Below are 25,052 nucleotides of genomic sequence, written 5' to 3'. Positions count from 1 at the left end.
CTGTGCCACTGAAAAGTAAATTTCAAATTAAACGAATTATCGTTCAGTTGTCTCATAAAATTCAATAGGCTGGTCTCGCTACCCTCACAAAACATCAACACATCATCAATGTAGCGAAACCAGCCTATTACTGGGTCCGCGGCCTGCACCCCGTCGCCCTGGAAAACCTGCCTCTCCCAGAAACCGAGAAACAGGTTTGCATACAACGGGGCACAGGCCGCGCCCATCGCAGTACCCTGCGTCTGTAGAAAAAAACGATCCTTTAACACAAAAAAATTGTGTGCTAAAGCAAATTCCAACAAATCCAAAATAAACTTAGAAAAATGGCCATCCCAGCTGGCCGCCTCAAGGAAGAAGCGAGCCGCCTTGAGTCCGTCGGCATGGTTAATTGATGTGTACAGTGACTCGATATCAATTGTGACTAATAATGTCCCCTCGTCAACTGTAACACCATAAATCTTAGTGAGTACATCGGTTGTGTCTCTGACATAGGAGGGGAGCGTTTCTACCAAAGGTTTTAAATGGAAATCAATTAATTTACAAATGTTCTCGCTCAACCCTTCTATGCCAGAGACTATAGGTCGGCCAGGGGGATTCACAGCATCCTTGTGCACCTTTGGTAAAAGGTAAAATGTAGCTACCTTTGGAAATTTGGGCAAAAGTGCATCAAAAACCTTTTTAGTGACAGTACCTGACTCATAGGCATACGTTAAAATGGATTCCAATTCGGCATGAAAGACCTGCATAGGATTGTTGGATAGCATACAATAGGTGTCTTTATTCCTAAGCTGTCAAAAAGCTTCTCTTTCGTATTTTTCGACTCGCCAGATCACGACATTCCCTCCCTTGTCCGCCGGCTTGATTACCATCGTATCCAATTACCGTAATTCTCTTAAGGCTTGTCTCTGCCTGGATGTAACATTATCATAACATATGTTTTGGGGTATCCTTTTAAGGTCCTCAGTTACTAATCTACAAAATATGTCAACTGGTGGGCAGACAGACAAGGGAGGGAACGCCGCTGACCTTGGCATAATTGAAGGGGGAATAGTATTCTCAGGTTATTGCTCATTGAGCAAATCTTCCAAATCCACTAAAGTTTGTTGCTCAATAGTATCTAATTGTGGACCAGTCTGGTGGTGTAATTTCTTAAGAACAAGTTTGCGGCAAAATAGGTGGACATCTTTCAGAGCTGTGAAGAAATCAAAACCATTACGTGGCACGAAGTTCAAAACTAATTTTAGTAAATCGCTCTGTGTTTTAGACAAGGGGTGTGAAGAAAGGTTAATTACCTCAAGATTGGTATTTTTCGCCTTCCGTTCATATTCAGGGGAGGATTTCTGTTTCCTCTTCTTATTAACTTGGCGACTTCTCAAGTAATGCGTATTTTTAGTTTTTTCCTGATCCATAGTTCTAACATTCTCTGAAGCTACACTTGATTCGTCAGCTGATGTAAAGGAGGATATAGAGCCTGACCTCCTTTGTGCAGTGAATCAGCGGCCCGTTCGATTTCCCTTCCATCTGTACACCTTGTTCTCTTGATAATCAAGATTGTCTCTCTGTAATTTTTTTGCTTTAAATGCCCCAATCTCTTGTTCCCATTTGGAGAAATCCTTCTCCAAATCCGCATTTAATTTGTCCAAAGCATCTGGGGTTAATTCACCTTTGATTTTCACCTGGATGTTATCAATGTCTTTCTCTAACTACCCCAATTTGCCTTCATCAAGCTTCAATAAAAGTTCTATAAACCCACGGGAGCATTTTGTTTACAAATTTTCCCATTCTTTTTTAAAAGCATCTTCATCTACAACAAACGATGGGAATATTTGCATACGAAGTCCCCTAGGGATTAACCCACGTTTCAGGTACTGTCCTAGGGAGGAAAAATACATACCATAAGATACGGCCTTCCCAAAACCCTGTCTGATGACAAATGCACACTTAGCAGCATGCAGCAGGCCTCCACTGATAAAAGCTAGGGGCGGCACAGGTGCAAACTACTTAATAAAAACAGCCACCCCCACACCAACCAAACATTGCAGGGGTTGGCTGCCTAGTAGAAAAAATGCACGTTGATATAACTCACATAGGACGCCAGTAACACTGATAGGTGTGGTGCACAGTGTCTGGTATGCAACCTATTAATGATGCCCCTTGTATTAACAGGCGGGCTGCCCAGCACTATAATATGCAGCACACAGTGACAGACGCCCCAGAAAAACCTAACCAACATAAAGAGGCCTGGCCACATTCTGCAGGGTTTAGGTGCGCATGCGCCACACATACTGGTGTGCCGGTTTCCTATAAATAGTGCAGTAGAGGTGAGACACGCTTATCACTCCCCCTTTGAGAAAGCGATCACACGAAACGCGCATCAGGGGCTGTGGTTAGGCCACACAGGAGTCCAGACTTATTATGGGTGAGTTCACTCTGCCTCATTGATACGTATGAATATGGGATATATCGACTTATATGTGAATATGGCGCTATGGAGTCTAAGGAACGATTCCTCATTGTAGGATTATTGATAGTTCAGTGACCTTTGATATCTACCCAGGTCGTACTGTGGATGTGTGTCCTACCATTGGTGTACTGGTTGTTTTTTCCTCCTCTCTACATGTTGGAATTTTTCATGTATTTCGTCATGTATTTATTTGTTTGTTATTTTTGATATTGGGAACAAAATAAAATATCTATACATTTTTTATACGTTTTGGTGTCTATGCTCCCTTTTTCGCTAGTGTATTATTTGGGGACTTTGCTTATAAGTCTAACCAACATGTCAGTGCACAGGCTTATGTTCATGCAGATTTTTCTTTTTTGTCCTCAGGTTTGTAGCACTTCTCAGATGGCAGGCCTTGGGGGTGCATAACTGATGTTTGTGATACTTTCTGACAATTTCCAGCCTTAGAAATAAACTTACATTTCTGTCATGTACTTATAGGATTTGCTTTACTTGGAGGACATCCTTGTTTTCTCACTACGCAGGATATTCATTTGGGAGTCAATGAAAGCATGAAGGACACAGCAAGGTCTCTTTCATGTTGTTTGTTCCCTACAGATATATCTGTTTATATGAGAGAAATGCACTTTTGTATTAATCCAACCTACGTACAGAGTTTTATCTATAGAGCTGTGCGCCCAATTAAAAAAATGCCAGAATAATAAAATAACTACGACCAGGAAGATCTAGTTACTATACATGATTTAATGCTTAATTAGTCTTTGTAGCATAGATAAAGCTGTGACTACTTATTGGCTGTATTGTAGTGACAGCAAACATGTAGGGTTATTATAGCAAGTAACTGCGCAATCAATCAGGTCTGGATTTCAATAAGTATATATAACTCTATAAGTGAATTTGGAGTAGCTCATGCACACACATTATTTTTTTCCCTGACTGAATTGTAAAAACTGCATCATCTCACTTCTTTCAGCGTTTTTTGCAGCTTTTTTTTCACCCATAGAAAGCAATAAGGGCAAAAACGCAGTAAAAAATGCAGGTATCAGATTTTGCTGCGTTTTTGGTTCAAAAACCTAAGGAAGTTGCATAATGTTTTTTTTGGAGGGAGTGCTAAACTTGATCAGCATTGCACAAGAGACAATAAAAACGCAGCCAAACCTGTTTTTGTAAGCAGCTTCTTTACTAGCAAGAGAGATGGTTTTGACCTCAGAAAAAAAATGCAGCAAACACGCAACATGTGAGCATAACCTTTGGCGGCTCGAAGAGTGGACTGAGTGCCTGTACTTGATGTGAACAGACTCACATTCAGTGGTCAGATCAAATTGGGTTTAAAGGCTTACTTTCCACCTCTTAAGTATTATAGACATAAAAGGTGTTCCCCAGCTCAGAATTCTCCTTTAAAGAGAACCTATCATTTGATTCGTGCTGCCCAAAGTATGGTCAGCATGAATCAGAGCTGAACTGCACAGTTGCAGCCAGTTTTTTTTTCCTGAAACGCTCCAGTGTTTCAAGAGAACACATTATTTGAAGATCCACCCGAGGACCATAGAAATGGATGAGATTAGCCTGGTGCCGCTCTCGGTGAGTACATAGGGAGATACTTGTCAATCACCTGGAGAGAAGGCGGCTGAGGGTGTCACTGGACTTGTCTCGTCTATTTATTTAGTCCCTGACTGCATCTTTAAGTAGGAAAATAAAGTGGTATTCACCATCCGTATAACATGTTTATTAAATGTCCATAATGGATTTAATAGAGTAGGATGGATTTTTTTATGGATATTACAAATTATGTTTTACAGATTATCTTCCTACTTGAAGTACTATTGCAGTTGTCTATGTTAAGTAGAGCACCACAAGATCCTTTTCAGCCATGTTGTGTGTCCCATTTATTACTGTATTACCGGCATTCTGATTGTGCCAAGCGACTTTTTGCATTACATTGGATCTTTAAAATATGTCAGACTAGTCTCATCTCTGGCTATTGTCCATGGCCAGATCTTTAAAGTTTATTTTTTTCTAAAACAATCTACCATTTAAGATAAAAACATGTCTGGCTGCAATCGTGCAGATAGGCTCTCATTCATCCTGTCCGTGGTTTGGGCATCAAGAATCAACTGATAGGTTGCCGTTAATGCAACAGAGTTAGAGACCTCAGGAGCTCTTAAAATACAAATCTTACTCCAGTTCCAGACTAGAGTAAGATTTGTGGCGAGGCACAATCAGAGGCGCCCACCACTTGTCAGACACCCTTGATCCATTAGCATCTGAGTGTGGCACCTCCCCTTATCACCTGAACAATGCCGGTCTTAATGAATCACAAGCTTCTGATTCCAGCATGCCTCCTCATAAAGACCCATGTGAAAATCACTTGTCTTGGTGAATCGGGCCTTTGTTTCTATAATATATTAAGGACCAAAATACTTTGCTAATTAACTTAATAATGTATCTTTTTGTGTGTCCGAGATGCCTTTGTTTATGGCCCAAATCTTGAAATCTGCAGCTACAAATGAAGCTTAGGAACTTGTAGCATCTAATTGATTGAACCCATAAGAAAACACTATAGCCTTAATTCATCAAGACTGGCATTTTGTACAGGTGTGGGCTTTTCAATTTAATTCAAGGTTTAGAGTGTAAATGGGTTAAATCTGCGCTGCCGGCAGAAGAGTGATGAGGAGTCAGAAATCTAGGAATGCGGTTTATTGGTCAACACATTTTGAAGTGTCCCACTTCTTCATCAGGACAAACCACAGCGATTGCTCATCACTCTTCCACCGTCAGCACAGAATTAACTCATTTGCCATTCCAATCCTTGATGTTCTCATTGCCATGGGTCTGCAGCAGCCTAGGCCCTGTTAGCGGTTGTGAACACACAACCCGACCAGGTGAGCACCATTACACACATTCTATTAATTGTAATACAGATAAGATTCTATTGCGCTTATTGTCCTTCCAGCTCTACTTTCAATGAGGTTAGCACATCTTTCACCTGCCATGGGCCACCACAAGAAATGTTCTCTAGTCAGGAACTGGTGTAAATTATGATGAATTTATTGGCAATGCTTGGCCACGAGCCCTAAAGACTAAACTTCACTCACTTTTCAAGAAAGTTGACCGAGTTGGCCCCCAAAAGTTGCTAAATATTTGCTCAAAAACAACTTTTACTCCAAAATTCAAGCGAAAATTGTTAAATGAATCGTTCCCTGCCTTGATTGCAGGCAGACAGAATTTTATGATTATTTTATCAGGTGTGTTACAGGATTTTTCAAAAGTTGTGATAGAGTAGGGAATGTTATAAAATTAAGAAATTCCTATTACTTACCCCTTGAATTCCCACCACTCCAGGAGTACCCCTCTGCTTGAAGCAGTGATGTTCTGTCCATCATTCTTGTGATTGCTGCAGGACATCACTGGCCAACATGTCATCATCACATGAGCTGAGGGAACCACCGGAGTGAAGGCGCTCGATAGGCCGAGGCTTGCATTATTTTATAACGTTACCACTTGTATCACAACTATACTACAAAAATGTCTCTAAACTCTGAGTATGCAGTGTATTTGGGATCTGTATCAGAATAACAAAGCTCTGACTGCTGTAATATATTATCAAAAGTGGCAAGATGATGTTGATAGATGCCGATTCACTTTAAAGATGAGAGACTTAGGAAAATAATCGAGTGCTTAGTGATTTAATTAAATATGAATCATAAGTAATTAATTTTTTCTCGCACTAGGGTTTTATCCGGCATGACAGATGCTGTTCTAGCTCGGGTTTATCACCAATCCGATCTGGAACTTCTGGCTAAAGAAGCTTCAATTCCAATAGTGAACGGGTTGTCCGATGACTATCATCCTATCCAAATCCTAGCCGACTATCTCACTATTCAGGTTGGTTGCACATCCGCTTTTCACAAATGAATCATTCACACTTGTCAGTCAGGTATGAGGAGCACAATCCTGGGAATTCCTCCGGAGCGTTAGTGCTATCAGCGTGAACGGCATAGAAATCAGGCTCGGGCTCAGTGGGAGTTATGTAGCAGTTCTCTCCGTTGCTAAGCAATTCCATACTGTGACTAATAACCACTGCAAGCACATCAATCCCTGAACGTTCTGTCCTATAGGAGATCGGGTCTCAGGAATGAAAAACAATGTTCATTTGAACTGCATATCATTTGTAGAAATTGCTGGAAGTCATACATTAAATTAGACAGATTTGTTCTGTAGGCACACTGTTATTTTATGGTGCAGATGAATGATTCTCTAAATACAAGCATCTATTATGGAGCACGTCTGTGTCTCGGCTTCAGTCAATCACCCCGACTGAAAAAGATCCAAACCCTTATTTCAATAAAGATATTTTTGCACATGCACATTTGCTTTTAAATAGAACCTGTCAGGTGATGCATACTGCCCAAGCACAGTGTGGCTCAGTCACCAGCGGTTATTAAAAGTATGTTTCTGAGACAAACATACATAGATGTGTTCCCGTTAATATGTATCGTTAAAGGATTGTTCACAAAAAAAATCAAGTTAACTTACTGATTGCTAGGGGTCCGATCACTGGGATCCCCTGTGATTTCCAGATCGGGCCTTTACTAGAAGCTCACAAACAACGCTCTCCAGTTCCATCCTGAATGATGCATAGGTGCACGTGTTGCCTCTACTCCATTCATTGTCTGTGGGAAGAGCTGATCTCTGCCCTCCACTGTCCCATAGACAATAATTGGAGTGGAGGCTACGCATGCACCCCTCCGCTCCATTCAGAACGGGACTGCAGAGCCCCAATCTCGAGATCGTGGAGTGTCAAAGGGATCAGACCTCAGAATACAAGCATTTAAGTAAAAACAAATGGCCCCAAAAGGTGGACAACTCCTTTAATGGATCTGTGATAGCACCAGATAAGATACCAGATTCTTAAAGCCTTCTTTGATTACAGCTCGCAGGACTTGTACTATCCTCTCTCCATTAAAATACATGGGCGAATCTATGTCTTCCTTAAATTGGTGATTCCCAAACCCAGCCTCCTATATGACATGGTTTAAAGGAAAACTAATCTTAGAAAAAAAATGTTTAGACAACTATAGTTATGTTCTCAGTTTGTTAGCCTGCAGCATTTTCTGCATGATCCTGAAAGAGTCAGTCTTGGACCAACCCTCCAGAGGACACAGGAGTGAAGATAAAGGAAGTGACTAGGATAATTATTATCTTATTTGTCCATTTTTCTTCAAGACCACTCACACACTGCTACTAAACTAAACATAGATCATCAAAGCAAAATCGATTTGTTCCTTCACACCTCCTTAAATATATTGAATCACCATTGAGAAAAGCATTCTGACTTTACAGTGAATGTAAAATAAGGTTTTTTTTATAAATCTGCTTGTCTGTTTTTCAATAAATCTCTTCCTGTGAAAAATATGGTATACCTTTAAGTGGAAAAAGGTGTGGACATATTTTTATTTGTTTTTATTTTGTTCTGTGTGAAAAGCTACATTCATACTGCAATATACATTCAGTATTAAATTAAGAAAAATGTCTTCACGTTTAACCTTTGTCAAAAAGACATGGCTGTAATGGTGCTGTAATACTACTTACATACAATTACATTGATAGTTTTGATGAAGAAATTAGCTTTGCGGTTCTTCTTTAATCACCATTTGAAGTTTTCTGTTAATTAGATTTTGGTGCATTTTTGGTTGGACTGTGCTCTGGGTCTTCTCCTCCCCATTTGTGATTCCACAAACCCGTCTGTCTGCATTTGGTTTTTGAATGACAGATCACTGCTGAGATTTCAAACAGATGAGGCAGGTCATTCATACACCAGAGGCAGGCAGAGGAGCCTGGGACTCACAGACAGGGAGGAAGGGTATACATAATAAAAACAAGTATAATAATCTTGAACAATACAAGTCACAACTGGTACAGGAGGAGAGAGGACCCTGCCCGCGAGGGCTCACAATCTACAAGGGATGGGTGAGGATACAGTAGGTGAGGATAGAGCTGGTCGTGCAGCGATTTGGTCGATCGGTGGTTACTGCAGGTTGTAGGCTTGCCGGAAGAGGTAGGTCTTCAGGTTCTTTTTGAAGGTTTCGATGGTAGGTGAGAGTCTGATATGTTGTGGTAGAGCGTTCCAGAGTAGGGGGGATGCGCAAGAGAAATCTTGTATGCGATTGTGGGAAGAGGAGATAAGAGGAGAGTAGAGAAGGAGATCTTGTGAGGATCGGAGGTTGCGTGCAGGAAAGTGCCCCATTATGGTATTTGAACTTTATAGAGTGGCCCCTCATTTGATCTGATAAGCAGAACAGAGAGACACTTTATATGAGGGCCCGAATTCTAGCAGACTCAATCTATCCTTGCGTTACATGGATGGACATTCATCTGCATGGATGCCATGTAATTTTATGTTTCCCTTTCATCAGCCACTTTAAACAGAGCTTTAAAAAAAGGAAACAAGCATATGTGGCCCACTTATTCTCAAAAGGTATGGAAGTTCCTTTTAGGATACATTTTTTAGAAGATAGGTTCACACATGATGGGTGTTGGAATGAATATTGTCTATAAAAGGGGTTTGTTTGTGCTCCTGCAATCGCGTTTCTTCCAGAATAAAGTAGCTAATTGTTAGCTAATATATAATAGTAATCGTGTTCTATAGAGAGAAATGATCCCACTAATGATCTCTTACACAGGAACATTATGGCTGCCTCAAAGGACTAACAATTTCCTGGATTGGTGATGGTAATAATGTCCTCCATTCATTCATGCTGAGCGCTGCAAAATTTGGAATGAATCTTCACATTGCAACACCGAAGGCAAGTGTGATAATATCTTCATTGTAAAGTCAAAATATGGCTGTGGTAGTGCTGTCCAATAATTATAGAAAATGACAATTTATTAACTCCATAAAAGAGAAGATTTATCTGCCTAACACCAATTCTATTATGTTATAGACAAGTTTTGCACCTTCTGTGATAGTTTTGAAAGTGTTTGAAAACGGAGAGTGACTAATCATAAAATCTGCCAAATTTATTAACGGCATATGTAGAATTTTTGCACAAGGTGTTGACATGCAGTACACCAGCCATAAGTAAAGAATAATGTGTCTAGTGAGCTGCTCTAAAATTTTGTGAAACTTTCAGCAATTTTCACTTTTTTTGTCTTCTCTTACATTTGTTTTCTTTCCTTTTTTTTTAAGATATCGATTAATCTCCCAAAATATGTTGTTGTCAGGCTAGCATATTTGTTAAGTACAATGTCAGTATCACACAAGATTTATAGCGGTTGGGAAGATGACAAGAGAGCTGCAAGAATACTCTTAGAGGGTCATGTTTGACTTGTTCACATCGGATTGAAAAGCTTTATTCTAGTTACCTTTTGTTCACCGCACCCCAGCCTCCCGACTTCCAACTTGCTAGGGACAGTGCGCTCCTAATTGATCCACCATTCAGACAGCTGCCATCATTTCCCCGTTAGCCCACACTTTATTCTCTCTGATGTTGCAAGAAGCAGCAGCTTTTCTTCTTCACCATCGGAGAAGAGCAGGAGCACTGAAGCTGGCTGATCTCAACGATTTGGCCAGCTTCAAAGTAGTGCTTACAAGTAGTGATGAGCGAGTATGCTCGTTACTCAACATTTCCGAGCATGCTCAGGTGTTCTCTGAGTATTTTGGGTGTGCTCGGAAATTATGTTTGAGTCGCCGCAGCTGCATGATTTGTGGCTGTTAGACAACCTGAACACATACAGGGATTGCCTGCTTGTTAGGGAATCACCATATGTATTCAGGCTGTCTAGCAGCCACAAATCATGCAGCTGTGAAGACTCAAATATAATATACGAGCACATCCAAAATACTCGGAGAACACCTGAGCATGCTCGGAAAACCCGAGTAACGAGCACACTGGCTCATCATTACTTATAACCTCTGTTAGAAAAAGTTTGTAAACGCTGCACTCCTTGCATAGCAATATTCATATTCATCTTAATGAAAAAGAAAATAATGACTGAGAAAAAGTATTATGCATAAACCAACTATTCCTGGACCCGTAATCAAATATTTTGAAAAACTGCACATCCCAGGGAGGTTTGCACTTAACAATAACCTGTCAGCACTATTTTGCAATGCAAAGACGGAGGGGCCAGGAATCACAAACAGGCAGGGAACGGGTCAACTCATGTGGACCCAAGTCTAATTAGCAGAAAAATTAAAATATATATTGGAAAAGAACAACAAAGCAGATTTCTTCACCAAATGTAGCAATCTCATCAGTATTACAAAATCGTGCTGAGGGGCTCTCTTTAAAATATTTTACTGTAGATGATAATATATACAAAATGTATTTAGCATAATTCATCCAATATATTTAGCCATATCAGGCTGTCCTTAGGTAGAACTTTACAATCCATCGTGCATGCGACCGCTGTCTCTGTGAATGCTATATCCTATGGAGACTGAGAAAGTTTCATTACAGTGCTGTTTTTCGGCAATATGGACAATAGATAATAAAGTTCTACCCAAGTTCTGATATGGGTGAATATATTGGATGAATTATGTTGAAATCATTTTGTATATATTATCGTTTGCAGTAAAATATTTTCAGTGCAAGCCTTTCTGGCATTCTTGCCTAGGAGACGAGCCATTGCTGGTAGACTGCAGGTGGCCACTAACTTAGTCATTGAGCAGCAAACAATAGAATTAAAAGTTCCAGTGTTCTTCAGATTAGAGTGAGTTTTTAATAAGAAGTACATTGTAAAGTTGCATGTTAATATCTTACCCAGAACTTGAGAATAACCCTTTAATCTATGGTTGTAGTCAGACAGATTACAATCCCATTGCAATACTCGGATTGGCCGGTAGCTCTTCTGACCTGAGCGTGACAGCATGTATTTCTATGAATCCGTCAGGCTCGGGTCAGGATAGCCGACGGCCATTCCGAGCATTGCGATGTGATCGTTGTTTGTGCTTTACGGCCATTACAGCCATGACTAGAGATGGTGCAATTCGATTTGCAGGACCAGATCCAAGAGTGATATGTAGTTACTGGATGGGAGCATTGAGAACTGCCTACTACTATCTGATGGGATTCATGGCGCTTTTCTTTTGACGTCCTCACACGACGATGGTGACATCACATCAGGCCAGCTAATCAAAACAAGAGCCGCGGATGGTGGGAGGTAGGAGGCGATCCTCAGGTCTTCTGTCCAGCAGTCACCGATCACTGATTCGGCTTATAGACCAGGTCCTGCCATTTGATTGGCATCCACTCTAAACTTGACCCCTAGAAGGTGTTTGGATAATGATATTTGGCAGAGAGAAATCCTACAGCAACATTTCTGGGGTTGAGAAACCTAGCATAAAGGTTTCAATATTCTTGCAGCTCCAAGTTAATCTCTAATTAATTCCTATAAAAAGAGAACCCCTTCCTCATTTCATGCATGTATTTCTTCAATAAAATAATGATATGCAATATATACATACGGTACATTTTTATTTTTTTTAACAATCATCTTATTTTTTGTTTCAGGGATATGAACCAAATCCAGCGGTCACTGCGGCTGCTAAGCAGTTTTCAAAAGAGGTAAAAGTTTTTGTTTTATCACAACTGATGTGGACATAGTTGGTATATGATATTGCCAATATAGGCAAAAAAAAGTGGCACCAACTGCAGTGAAGCTGGACCATGTGTGTAAGATTTCTAGATTGTACCCAATTAACTGAATCAAAATATCAATTATTATGGTGTTGATATTATTGTTGTTGTTATGGTGATATGTTGTTGCTGAGATCAGCACTGTTCTGTAATATATAGAAAGTTGTCTGATGTGCACATATTTCTGTCTTCTAGTCTGGAACCAAGCTGCTTATGACAAACGATCCCCTAGAAGCTGCCAGTGGAGCCAATGTGCTGGTTACAGACACGTGGGTGAGCATGGGACAAGAAGAGGAGAAGAAGAAGCGGCTGCAGGATTTCACAGGTTACCAGATCACAATGCAGGTACATGAAGGATTGTGTTGGTATTTGTACGACAAAATGTGTACACTGAATTCTGTAGACATTACATTTTGGCTGTAGACTTCGCACTTTTCCATGTCGGTTAATTACTGAATGAATCTTGACTAGGGTTGAGCGACTTTTGCTTTTTTAGGATCGAGTTGGGTTTTGTGAAACCCGACCTTCTCAAAAGTCGGATCGTGTGAAATCGGCCGATTCTACTGTAAAGTCGGGTTCCGGTCCCGGAACACGAAACCCAATGCAAGTCAATGTGCATTTATATATATATATATATATATATATATATATATATATATATATATATATATATATATCTCTCTCTCTCTCTCTCTCTCTCCCTCTCCCTCTCTCCCTCCCTCCCTCCCTCCGTGCATATATTGTATTTGACTCCGGAAATCACTGCAGCCCAAACGGTAATATGGCTCTATGACGCCGCAGAAACCGGGCCGGAACCTATGTCATCACGCTGCCCACAATTAATTGGCTGAAAAAATGGCGGGGAAGGCGTCATTCAAAACGCGACTTTGGCGCCAAGATCGCGTACCGCATGGCCGACCCCACGCTGGGATCGGTTCGGGTTTCATGAGACGCCGACTTTGCCAAAAGTCGGCGACTTATGAAAATGACCGATCCGTTTCGCTCAACCCTAATCTTGACAATTTTTGCAAAATACCCTTTGCTTGTATAAATAAGAGATGCAAATCTGAATTTCTAAACTTAAAAGGGACACAAAATCTAGAAATGCATGATTAAATTGAACATAACATATAGATCACCTTACAGTCGGTTAGGTCACATTCAGATGACCATGATTTTTCTTATATGTGAAAAAAAGGACCATTATTCATTACTGTTTTGGATCTGATCCCGTCACCTCAATGTGTTAAATTTTGCCATCAAAGTGTCATCAGTTATTTTCATTGATGAGAAATAAATGCACAAATTACAAAGCTTCTCCTATGCATTGCAATGTTGAAGGGGCAGTCAGAAACTAACAGTTATTTTAATCCTAAATCGTTAACCATTTTTAATGTCATAATTTAGTCTTTTTTTAATATACTTTAAGTAAAAAGTCCCTATAGTTCCCTCACTACGTTGTTTAATTGCTTTATTTATTTTACTACTTCCTGTGTGATGACGCTTTGAGAAACCCAGTGCATGCTGGGATACAGAAATGAATTGTCATCAGGGGGCAGATGCTGCAGTCACTTCTAATGGATGCTTGTCAATATGCAATATTCTTCTCAGTGCACAGTGACAATGCGCTCTCTCGCCGGCTCTTATTAGAAGAGACCAGCCTGCAAGAGAGCGCACTGTATGTGCATATTGTTAGGTAGTGAGGGAACTTCATAGACTTTTTAATTAAAGTATATTGGAAAAAATAGATTATGACATTAAATAGATAGAGATTTAGGATTAAAACAAATTTTAGCTTTGGACCACTTCTTCAATCATAGAGATCACACGGACAGCACACTGATGGCATCTGTGGACGATTAGTGACTCATAGACTTGAATGTATAATTTTGATCTAAGACTCAGATCATAAATAAACATGTCTCCATGAATTTTTTGCAGGCACACGGTCCGCATAAAAATATCTGAACATTTAATAGATTTTAATGGCTTTGGTTTCCATCCATGAAAAACATGTATAGAACACGTCAGTGAGAAACGGATGTCTGAATGAAGCCTTAGTCAGTATCATTTTTAGCATCATTTTGAAATAGTCTAGAAATTATGCAGAAAAAACAAAGATTATTCTCCTGCTGATCAAGTTCCATCCTTGACTAGTTGTTGGAGGAAATCTTCTCCCCTACGGCCAAGGGGATAAGGCTAAGGGTATGTGGACATGACATCCTTTTCAGGCGGTTGAACCTGTGGAGATTTTTAAAAGGAAGAAGGTTAAAGAAATACTCGCTTTGTTTCCAGAAGTGTCTTTTTTATCCCCTTAGTGACAGAGCCAATTTGGTACTTAATGACCAGGCCAATTTTTACAATTCTGACCACTGTCACTTTATGAGGTTATAACTCTGGAAAGCTTCAACGGATACTGCTGATTCTGAGAATGTTTTTTCGAGACATATTGTACTTCATGTTATGGGTAACATTTCTTCGATATTTCTTGCGGTTATTTATGAAAAAAACAGAAATATGGCAAAAAATGTTAAAATTTTGCAATTTTCAAATTTTGTATTTTTATGCCCTTAAATCAGAGAGATATGTCACAAAAAGTAGTTAATAAATAACATTTCCCACATGTCTACTTTACATCAGCACAATTTTGGATACAAAATTTTTTTTTGTTAGGGAGTTATAAGGGTTAAAAGTTGACCAGCAATTTCTCATTTTTACAACACCATTTTTTTTTAGGAACCACATCACATTTGAAGTCATTTTGAGGGGTCTATATGATAGAAAATAACCAAGTGTGACACCATTCTAAAAACTGCACCCCTCAAGGTGCTCAAAACCACATTCAAGAAGTTTATTAACCCTTTACGTGCTTCACAGGAGCCTGAAACAATGTGGAAGGCAAAAATTAACATTTAACTTTTTTTTGCAAACATTTTATTTCAGAACCATTTTTTTTATTTTCACAATGTAAAAACAGAAATTTAACTATAAATGTTGTTGTGCAATTTCTCCTGAATACGCCAATACTCCATATGTGGGGGTAAACCACTGTTTGGGTGCACCGCAAAGCTTGGAAGAGAAGGAGCGCCGTTTGACTTTTTCAATGCAGAATTGGCTGGAATTGAGATCGGATGCCATGTCACGTTTAGAGAGCCCCTGATGTGCCTAAACAGTGGAAACCCCCCTCAAGTGACACCATTTTGGAAACCAGACCCCTTAAGGAACTTATCAAGATGTGTGGTGAGCACTTTGAACCCCCAAGTGCTTCACAGAAGTTTATAAAGTAAAGCCGTGAAAATAAAAAATCGCATTTATTTACATAAAAATGATCTTTTCGCCCACAAATTCTTATTTTCACAAGGGTAACAGGAGAAATTAGACCACAAAAGTTGTTGTGCAATTTCTCCTGAGTATGTTGATACCCCATATGTGGGGGTAAACCACTGCTTGGGCGCACCGCAGAGCTTGGAAGAGAAGGAGTGCCTTTTTACTTTTTCAATGTAGAATTGGCTGGAATTGAGATCGGACGCCATGTCGCGTTTGGAGAGCCCCTGATGTGCCTAAACAGTGGAAACCCCCCACTAGTGACCCCATTTTGGAAACTAGACCCCTTAAGGAACTTATCTAGATGTGTGGTGAGAACTTTGAATGCCCAACTGCTTCACAGAAATTTATATAGTAGAGCCGTGAAAATAAAAAATCCTTTTTTTTTTCCCTCAAAAATGATTTTTTAGCCTGCAATTTTTTATTTTCTCAAGGGTAACAGGAGAAATTGGACCCCAAAAGTTGTTGTCCAATTTATCCCGAGTACGCTGATGCCCCATATGTGGGGGTAAACCACTGTTTGGGTGCACGGCAGAGCTCGGAAGGGAGGGAGCACCATTTGACTTTTTGAGAGCAAAATTGGCTGGAATCAATGGTGGCGCCATGTCGCGTTTGGAGACCCCCTGATGTACCTAAACAGTGGAAACCCCCCAAATCTAACTCCAACCTTAACCCCAACAATCCCCTAAGGCTTCTTTCACACTTCAGTTGTTTGGCGTCAGTCAGCTTCAACATAGTGACGGATCGACGGATCCGTCACAGTTGTTGAGAAAACGGTTCTAACGGATCCGTTTTTTTGACGGATCCGTTACTTGGGGGTTGTCTGGGAAAAGTATCTACTTTTTGGAGCATGCGCAATTGAAAAAGCGGATTGGGGCGACGGATCCGCCGAAATGACGGTAACGACGGATCCGTCGCCCATAGACGGCCATTCTATGGAATGATGGACGCGACGGATCCGTCGCGAACCGCCATTTCGGCGCAGACAAAAAACGTTACAATGGCCGTCAATGTCTAGATGACGTCCGCCAAATCTCGACGGATCCGTCGCATGGCGGATGGAACGGACGACCATCCGCCACAATCCGCCGCTAATGCATGTCTATGGGAAAAAAAGTTTTTGGGCGGATCCGCTATTTGACGAAAATGGTGGTTTCAGACTGACGCCAAAAGACTGAAGTGTGAAAGAGGCCTAACCCTAATGCCAACCCGATCCATAATCCTAATCACAACCCTAAGGATAATCGCAACCCTAACCCCAAAACAACCATAACCCTAATCAGAACCCTAAATCCAACACACCCCTAATCCTAATCTCAACCCTAACCTCAAACCTAACCCTAATCCCAATACACCCCTAATCCCAACCCTAACCTTAACCCTAATCCCAAACGTAACCCTAATGCCAACCCTAATCCAAACCCTAATCCCAACTCTAACCCTAACTTTAGCCGCAACCCTAGTCCTAACTTTAGCCCCAACCCTAACCCTAACTTTAGCCCCAACCCTAACCCTAAATTTAGCCCCAACTCTAACTCCAGCCCTAACTTTAGCCCCAACCCTAGCCCTAGCCCTAACCCTAAATTTAGCCCCAACCCTAACCCTAAATTTAGCCCCAACCCTAACCCTAAATTTAGCCCCAACCCTAACCCTAGCCCTAACCCTACCCCTAACCCTACCCCTAACCCTAGCCCTAACCCTAGCCCTAACCTTAACCCTAAATTTAGCCCCAACTCCTCTAGCTGCCGGCCGGCAGATCATGGCGGGCGCACTGCGCATGCGCCCGCCATTTTCTTACCGAAGGAAGAAGCCGGCGGCCAGAAGAGGACACAGGAGGACCCAGGGACATCGGTAAGTATGATAGGGTCCCCGAATCCCCTTATTTCTCTGTCCTCTGATGTGCGATCACATCAGAGGACAGAGAATTACACATCGCTTTTTTTTTTTTTTGCGGTCGCCGGTAAACAGTTAACTACCGGCGATCGCAAAACAGGGGTCGGCAAAAACCGACCCCGATCATGTTCTTTGGGGTCTCGGCTACCCCCGGCAGCCGAGACCCCAAAGATCTCCAGGGTGCCGGCTGGCGGGTGCACTGCGCATGCGCCCGCCATTTTTTTGCCGGAAGAAGATGGCGGCACCCATTGGGAGCCACGATGAGCACCGGGGGAGACAGGTGAGTATCGGGGGGGCGATCGGGGACCCCATTTCTCTGTCCTCTGATGTGCGATCACATCGGAGGACAGAGAAATTAAATGGGAAATTTTTTGGGTTTTTTTTGCGACCGCCGGTAAACGGTTAATTACCGGCGATCGCAACTCGGGGGTCGGTAAAAAAACCCCGAATCATGTTCTCTGGGGTCTCGGCTACCCCTGGCAACCGAGACCCCAGAGAAAATCCGACTCTGGGGGGCGCTATTCACTTTTTCCACAGCGCCGTTAATTAACGGCGCTGTGGTTTAAGTACCCTTAGCGTCCGCCGTTAAAAGGCGTATCGGCGGTCGTTAAGGGGTTAATATTGTTTTTGTTTGTTTCCTCAGCACTTTTTTGACAGTTTTGAGCATTTTTCTTAGTTTTTTTAGCATATTTCCTGCATGTTTGTGTTGTCTTTTTTACTGTTTATTTAACTCTATTTAACAATAAGGAAACCACTAGCTTTTTTTAACCCCTTTCTGACATTAAACGTACTATCCCGTCGAGGTGGGGTGGGCCCGTATGACCACCGACGGGATAGTACGTCATATGCAATCGGCCTTGCTCACGGGGGGAGCGCGGCCGATCGCGGCCGGGTGTCAGCTGACTATCGCAGCTGACATCCGGCACTATGTGCCAGGAGCGGTCACGGACCGCCCCCGGCACATTAACTCCCAGCACACCTCGATCAAACATGATCGCAGTGTTCCGGCGGTATAGGGAAGCATCGCGCAGGGAGGGGGCTCCCTGCGTGCTTCCCTGAGGCCCCCGGAGCATTGCTCCAAGGGTCTCTTACCTCCTCCTCCCTGCAGCAGGCCTGGATCCAAAATGGCCGCGACATCCGGGTCCTGCAGGGAGGTGGCTTCACAGCGCCTGCTCAGAGCAGGCGCCGGGAAGCCTGGAGGAGCTGTGCATGTCAGATCGCCGATCTGACAGAGTGCTGTGCAAACTGTCAGATCAGCGATCTTACACTATAACATGATGCCCTCCCCCCCCGGGGCAATGTTATAGTGTAAAAAAATATATATTCACATGTGTAAAAAAATAAAAAAAATTCCCCCCAAAATATATTGTTCTTATAAATACATTTCTTTATCTAAATAAAAAAAAAACAATAAAAGTACACATATTTAGTATCGCCGCGTCCATAACGACCCGACCTATAAAACTGTCCCACTAGTTAACCCCTTCAGTGAACAACACAAAAAAAACCCAACGCTTTATTATCATACCGCCAAACAAAAAGTGGAATAACACGCGATCAAAAAGACGGATATAAATAAACATGGTACCGCTGAAAACGTCATCTTTTTCGGCAAAAAACGAGCCACCATACAGCATCATCAAAGAAAAAGGAAAAAAGTTATAGTCCTCAGAATAAAGCGATGCAAAAATAATTATTTTTTCTATAAAATAGTTTTTATCGTATAAAAGCGCCAAAACATTAAAAAATGATATAAATGAGGTATCGCTGTAATCGTACTGACACGAGGAATAAAACTGCTTTATCCATTTTACCAAACGCAGAACGGTATAAACGCCTCCCCCAAAAGAAAATCATGAATAGCTGGTTTTTGGTCATTCTGCCTCACAAAAATCGGAATAAAAAGCGATCAAAAAATGTCATGTGCCCGAAAATGTTACCAATAAAAACGTCAACTCATCCTGCAAAAAACAAGACCTCACATGACTCTGTGGACCAAAATATGGAAAAATTATAGCTCTCAAAATTTGGTAACGCAAAAAAATTTTTTGCAATAAAAAGCGTCTTTCAGTGTGTGACGGCTGCCAATCATAAAAATCCGCTAAAAAACCCACTATAAAAGTAAATCAAACCCCCCTTGATCACCCCCTTAGTTAGCGAAAAATTAAAAAAATTAAAAATCTATTTATTTCTACTTTCCCGCTAGGGTTAGGGCTATGGTTAGGGTTAGGGCTAGGGTTAGGGCTAGGGTTAGGGCTAGGGTTAGGGCTAGGGTTAGGGTTGGGGATAGGGCTAGGGTTAGGGTTGGGGCTAGGGTTAAGGCTACAGTTAGGGTTGGGGCTAAAGTTAGGGTTAGGGTTGGGGCTAAAGTTAGGGTTAGGATTACATTTACGGTTGGGAATAGGGTTGGGATTAGGGTTACCGTTGGGATCAGGGTTAGGGATGTGTTTGGATTAGGGTTTCAGTTATAATTGGGGGGTTTCCACTGTTTAGGCACATCAGGGGCTCTCCAAACGCGACATGGCATCCGATCTCAATTCCAGCCAATTTTGCGTTGAAAAAGTAAAACAGTGCTCCTTCCCTTCCGAGCTCTCCCGTGCGCCCAAACAGGGGTTTACCCCAACATATGGGGTATCAGCATACTCAGGACACATTGGACAACAACTTTTAGGGTCCAATTTCTCCTGTTACCCTTGGGAAAATACAAAACTGGGGGCTAGAAAATAATTTTTGTGGAAAAAAAAGGATTTTTTATTTTCACGGCTCTGCGTTATAAACTGTAGTGAAACACTTGGGGGTTCAAAGTTCTCACAACACATCTAGATAAGTTCCTTGGGGGGTCTAGTTTCCAATATGGGTCATTTGTGGGGGGTTTCTACTGTTTAGGTATATTAGGGGCTCTGCAAACGCAATGTGACGCCTGCAGACCAATCCATCTAAGTCTGCATTCCAAATGACGCTCCTTCACTTCCGAGCTCTGCCATGCGTTCAAACGGTGGTTCCCCCCCACATATGGGGTATCAGCGTACTCAGGATAAATTGGACAACAACTTTTGGGGTCCAATTTCAACTGTTACCCTTGTAAAAATACAAAACTGGGGGCTAAAATATAATTTTTGTGGAAAAAAAAAGAATTTTTATTTTCACGGCTCTGCGTTATAAACTGCAGTGAAACACTTGGGGGTTCAAAGCTCCCACAACACATCTAAATGAGTTCCTTAGGGGTCTACTTTCCAAAGTGGTGTCACTTGTGGGGGGTTTCAATGTATAGGCACATCAGTGGCTCTCCAAATGCAACATGGCGTCCCATCTCAATTCCTGTCAATTTTGCATTGAAAAGTCAAACGGCGCTCCTTCCCTTCCGAGCTTTCCCATGCGCCCAAACAGTGGTTTACCCCCACATATGGGGTATCAGCGTACTCAGGACAAATTGTACAACAACTTTTGGGGTCCAATTTTTTCTCTTACCCTTGGGAAAATAAAAAATTGGGGGCGAAAAGATCATTTTTGTGAAAAAATATGATTTTTTATTTTTACGGCTCTGCATTATAAACTTCTGTGAATCACTTAATGGGTCAAAGTGCTCACCACACATCTAGATAAGTTACTTAGGGGGTCTACTTCCCAAAATGGTGTCACTTGTGGGGGGGTTTCAATGTTTAGGCACATCAGGGGCTCTCCAAACGCAACATGGCGTCCTGTTGTGAATTTGGATTCTGGGCTCCCCCGGTGGCTACTGGTGGAATTGAACTTGTGACATCATCTTCCCTGTTCACCTGTTCTGATTAGATCTGGGTGTCGCTATATAACCTGGCTTCTCTGTTAGATGCTTGCCGGTCAACAATGTAATCAGAAGCCTCTCTGTGCTTGTTCCTGCTCCCAGACATCTACTAGATAAGTTGGACATTCGTCCATGTTTTGTTTTTGTATTTTGGTTCCAGTTCACAGCTGCAGTTTCGTTACTGTGTCTGGAAAGCTCTTGTTGATCAGGAATTGCCACTCTGGTATTATGAGTTAATGCCAGAGTCCTAAAGTAATTTCTGGATGTGTTTTGTTAGGGTTTTCTACTGACCATGAAAGTATGCTTTCTGTCTTCTGCTATCTAGAAAGCGGACCTCAAATTTGCTAAAACTATTTTCCTGCTGCGTTTGTTGTTTCATCTCATATCACCGCCAATATATGTGGGGGGCTTCTGTCTCCTTTTTGGGCATTTCTCTAGAGGTGAGTCAGGTCTTATATTTCCCTCTGCTAGCATTATTTAGTTCTCCGGCCGGCGCTGGGCATATAGGGATAAAAAGTAGGACATGCTACCTGGCTACTTCTAGATGATGCGGTAGGTTTAGTTCATGGTCAGTACAGTTACATCTTCCAAGAGCTTGTTCCTATTGAGGCTTATGCTAGTTCTCTGGCCATGGAGATCATGATAGTTTGACCGGACCACTAAAGGGTTAAAATCCTTGGCTGAGAAAGGAGAGAAATAAGAAGTCTGCTGAGAGTTTTTTTTTTTTTTTTTTCTCTAGTTGTGAGTGTGCTCTTGATTGGATCACTTGCCAGTCTGTCTATGCTGCAGTCTTTCTTTTTTTTCTCTCTCCTTCTAATCTTTGAATGGCTCTATGTTCACCTGTCTATAATGGATCTACAGAGTGTAACTGCAGGTTTGAATAATCTCGCCACGAAAGTACAAAGTTTGCAAGATTTTGTTGTTCATGCTCCGGTATCAGAGCCGAGAATTCCTTTGCCGGAATTCTTCTCAGGGAATAGATCTAGCTTTCAGAATTTTAGAAATAATTGTAAGTTATTTTTGTCCCTGAAATCTCGTTCTGCTGGAGACCCGGCACAGCAGGTTGGGATTGTGATTTCCTTGCTCCGCGGCGACCCTCAAGATTGGGCTTTTGCATTGGCACCAGGGGATCCTGCGTTGCGCAATGTGGATGCGTTTTTTCTGGCCTTGGGCTTGCTTTATGAGGAACCTCATTTGGAACTTCAGGCAGAAAAAACTTTGATGTCCCTATCGCAGGGGCAAGATGAAGCTGAAATTTACTGCCAAAGATTCCGTAAATGGTCTGTGCTTACTCAGTGGAATGAGTGCGCCTTGGCGGCTACTTTCAGAGAGGGTCTTTCTGATGCCATTAAGGATGTTATGGTGGGGTTCCCTGTGCCTGCAGGTCTGAATGAGTCCATGACAATGGCCATTCAGATCGATAGGCGTCTGCGGGAGCGCAAACCAGTGCACCATCTGGCGGTGTCCACTGAGAAGACGCCAGAAAACATGCAGTGTGATAGAATTCTGTCCAGAAGCGAGCGGCAGAATTTTAGACGGAAAAATGGGTTGTGTTTCTATTGTGGGGATTCTACTCATGTTATATCAGCATGCTCTAAGCGTACTAAAAAGCTTGATAAATCCGTTCCCATTGGCACTTTACAGTCTAAATTTATTTTGTCTGTGACCCTGATTTGCTCTTTGTCATCTATTACTACGGACGCCTATATCGACTCTGGCGCCGCGTTGAGTCTTATGGATTGGTCCTTTGCCAATCGTTGTGGGTATGATTTAGAGCCTTTGGAGACTCTTATTCCTCTGAAGGGGATTGACTCCACCCCATTGGCTAATAATAAACCACAATACTGGACACAAGTGACTATGTGTATTAATCCGGATCACCAGGAGACTATTCGTTTTCTGGTGCTGTATAATCTACATGATGATTTGGTGCTGGGATTGCCATGGTTGCAGTCTCACAACCCAGTCCTTGACTGGAGAGCTATGTCTGTGTTGAGCTGGGGATGTAAGGGGACTCATGGGGACGTACCTTTGGTGTCCATTTCATCATCTATTCCCTCTGAAATCCCTGAGTTCCTGTCTGATTATCGTGACGTCTTTGAAGAACCCAAGCTGGGTTCATTACCTCCGCACCGGGAGTGCGATTGTGCTATAGATTTAATTCCGGGTAGTAAATACCCAAAGGGTCGTTTATTTAATCTGTCTGTGCCTGAACATACTGCTATGCGAGAATATGTAAAGGAGTCCTTGGAAAAGGGACATATTCGTCCATCGTCATCTCCCTTAGGAGCCGGTTTTTTCTTTGTGTCAAAAAAAGACGGCTCTTTGAGACCATGTATTGATTATCGGCTTTTGAATAAAATCACGGTTAAATATCAATACCCATTGCCGTTGCTGACTGATTTGTTTGCTCGCATAAAGGGGGCCAAGTGGTTCTCTAAGATTGATCTCCGTGGGGCGTATAATTTGGTGCGGATCAGGCAGGGGGATGAGTGGAAAACCGCATTTAATACGCCCGAGGGCCACTTTGAGTATTTGGTGATGCCTTTTGGTCTTTCTAATGCCCCTTCAGTCTTCCAGTCCTTTATGCATGATATTTTCCGCGATTTTTTGGATAAATTTATGATAGTGTATCTGGATGATATTCTGATTTTTTCGGATGACTGGGACTCTCATGTCCGGCAAGTTAAGAGGGTTTTTCAGGTTTTGCGGTCTAATTCTCTGTGTGTCAAGGGTTCTAAGTGCGTTTTTGGGGTTCAGAGAATTTCCTTTTTGGGATATATTTTTTCTCCCTCTTCCATTGAGATGGATCCTGTCAAGGTTCAAGCTATTTGTGATTGGACGCAGCCCTCTTCTCTTAAAGGTCTTCAGAAATTTTTGGGCTTTGCCAACTTTTATCGTCGATTTATTTCTGGTTTTTCGGATGTCGTTAAGCCATTGACCGATTTGACTAGACAGGGTGCTGATGTTGCTAATTGGTCCCCTGATGCTGTGGAGGCCTTTCAGGAGCTTAAGCGCCGTTTTTCTTCTGCCCCTGTGTTGCGTCAGCCTGATGTGACTCTTCCTTTTCAGGTTGAGGTCGACGCTTCTGAGATCGGGGCTGGGGCAGTGTTGTCGCAGAAAAGTTCTGACTGCGCCGTGATGAGGCCTTGTGCCTTCTTTTCCCGTAAATTTTCGCCCGCTGAGCGGAATTATGATGTTGGGAATCGGGAGCTTTTGGCCATGAAGTGGGCGTTTGAGGAGTGGCGCCATTGACTCGAGGGGGCCAGACATCAGGTGGTGGTATTGACTGACCACAAAAATTTGATCTATCTTGAGACCGCCAGGCGCCTGAATCCTAGACAGGCGCGCTGGTCATTATTTTTCTCTCGGTTTAATTTTGTGGTATCGTACCTACCGGGTTCTAAGAATGTTAAGGCGGATGCCCTTTCTAGGAGTTTTGAGCCTGATTCACCCGGCAACTCTGACCCCACAGGTATTCTTAAGGAGGGAGTTATCTTGTCAGCCGTTTCTCCAGACCTGCGGCGGGCCTTGCAGGAGTTTCAGGCGGATAGACCGGATCGTTGTCCGCCTGATAGGTTGTTTGTTCCTGATGATTGGACCAGTAGAGTCATCTCTGAGGTACATTCTTCTGCATTGGCAGGTCATCCTGGAATTTTTGGTACCAGGGATTTGGTGGCAAGATCCTTCTGGTGGCCTTCCCTGTCACGAGATGTGCGAGGCTTTGTGCAGTCTTGTGACGTTTGTGCTCGGGCCAAGCCTTGTTGTTCTCGGGCTAGTGGGTTATTGTTGCCCTTGCCTATTCCTAAGAGGCCTTGGACACACATCTCGATGGATTTTATTTCAGATCTGCCTGTTTCTCAGAAGATGTCTGTCATCTGGGTGGTGTGTGACCGTTTTTCTAAGATGGTCCATTTGGTTCCCCTGCCCAAATTGCCTTCTTCTTCCG

The 25,052-nt window shown here is 42.2% G+C and overlaps 1 protein-coding gene across 1 annotated transcript in view; it reads left to right on the top strand.

Annotated features, from left to right (window-relative positions):
* Positions 1-25,052, top strand: part of OTC (ornithine transcarbamylase) — an 87,552-nt gene that overhangs the window by 36,762 nt on the left and 25,738 nt on the right. Inside the window, exons 4-8 of the mRNA XM_077299471.1 lie at positions 2,945-3,032; positions 6,196-6,349; positions 9,148-9,270; positions 11,980-12,033; positions 12,301-12,450. Of these exons, the coding sequence (XP_077155586.1) occupies positions 2,945-3,032; positions 6,196-6,349; positions 9,148-9,270; positions 11,980-12,033; positions 12,301-12,450 (569 nt within the window). The remainder of the gene's footprint in view (positions 1-2,944; positions 3,033-6,195; positions 6,350-9,147; positions 9,271-11,979; positions 12,034-12,300; positions 12,451-25,052) is intronic.

Source organism: Ranitomeya variabilis, chromosome 3 (genome assembly GCF_051348905.1).
Source record: "Ranitomeya variabilis isolate aRanVar5 chromosome 3, aRanVar5.hap1, whole genome shotgun sequence".
NCBI lineage: Eukaryota > Metazoa > Chordata > Amphibia > Anura > Dendrobatidae > Ranitomeya > Ranitomeya variabilis.
The sequence above is the reverse complement of the archived record's forward strand: the minus strand, read 5'-3'. Positions and strand labels throughout refer to the sequence as shown.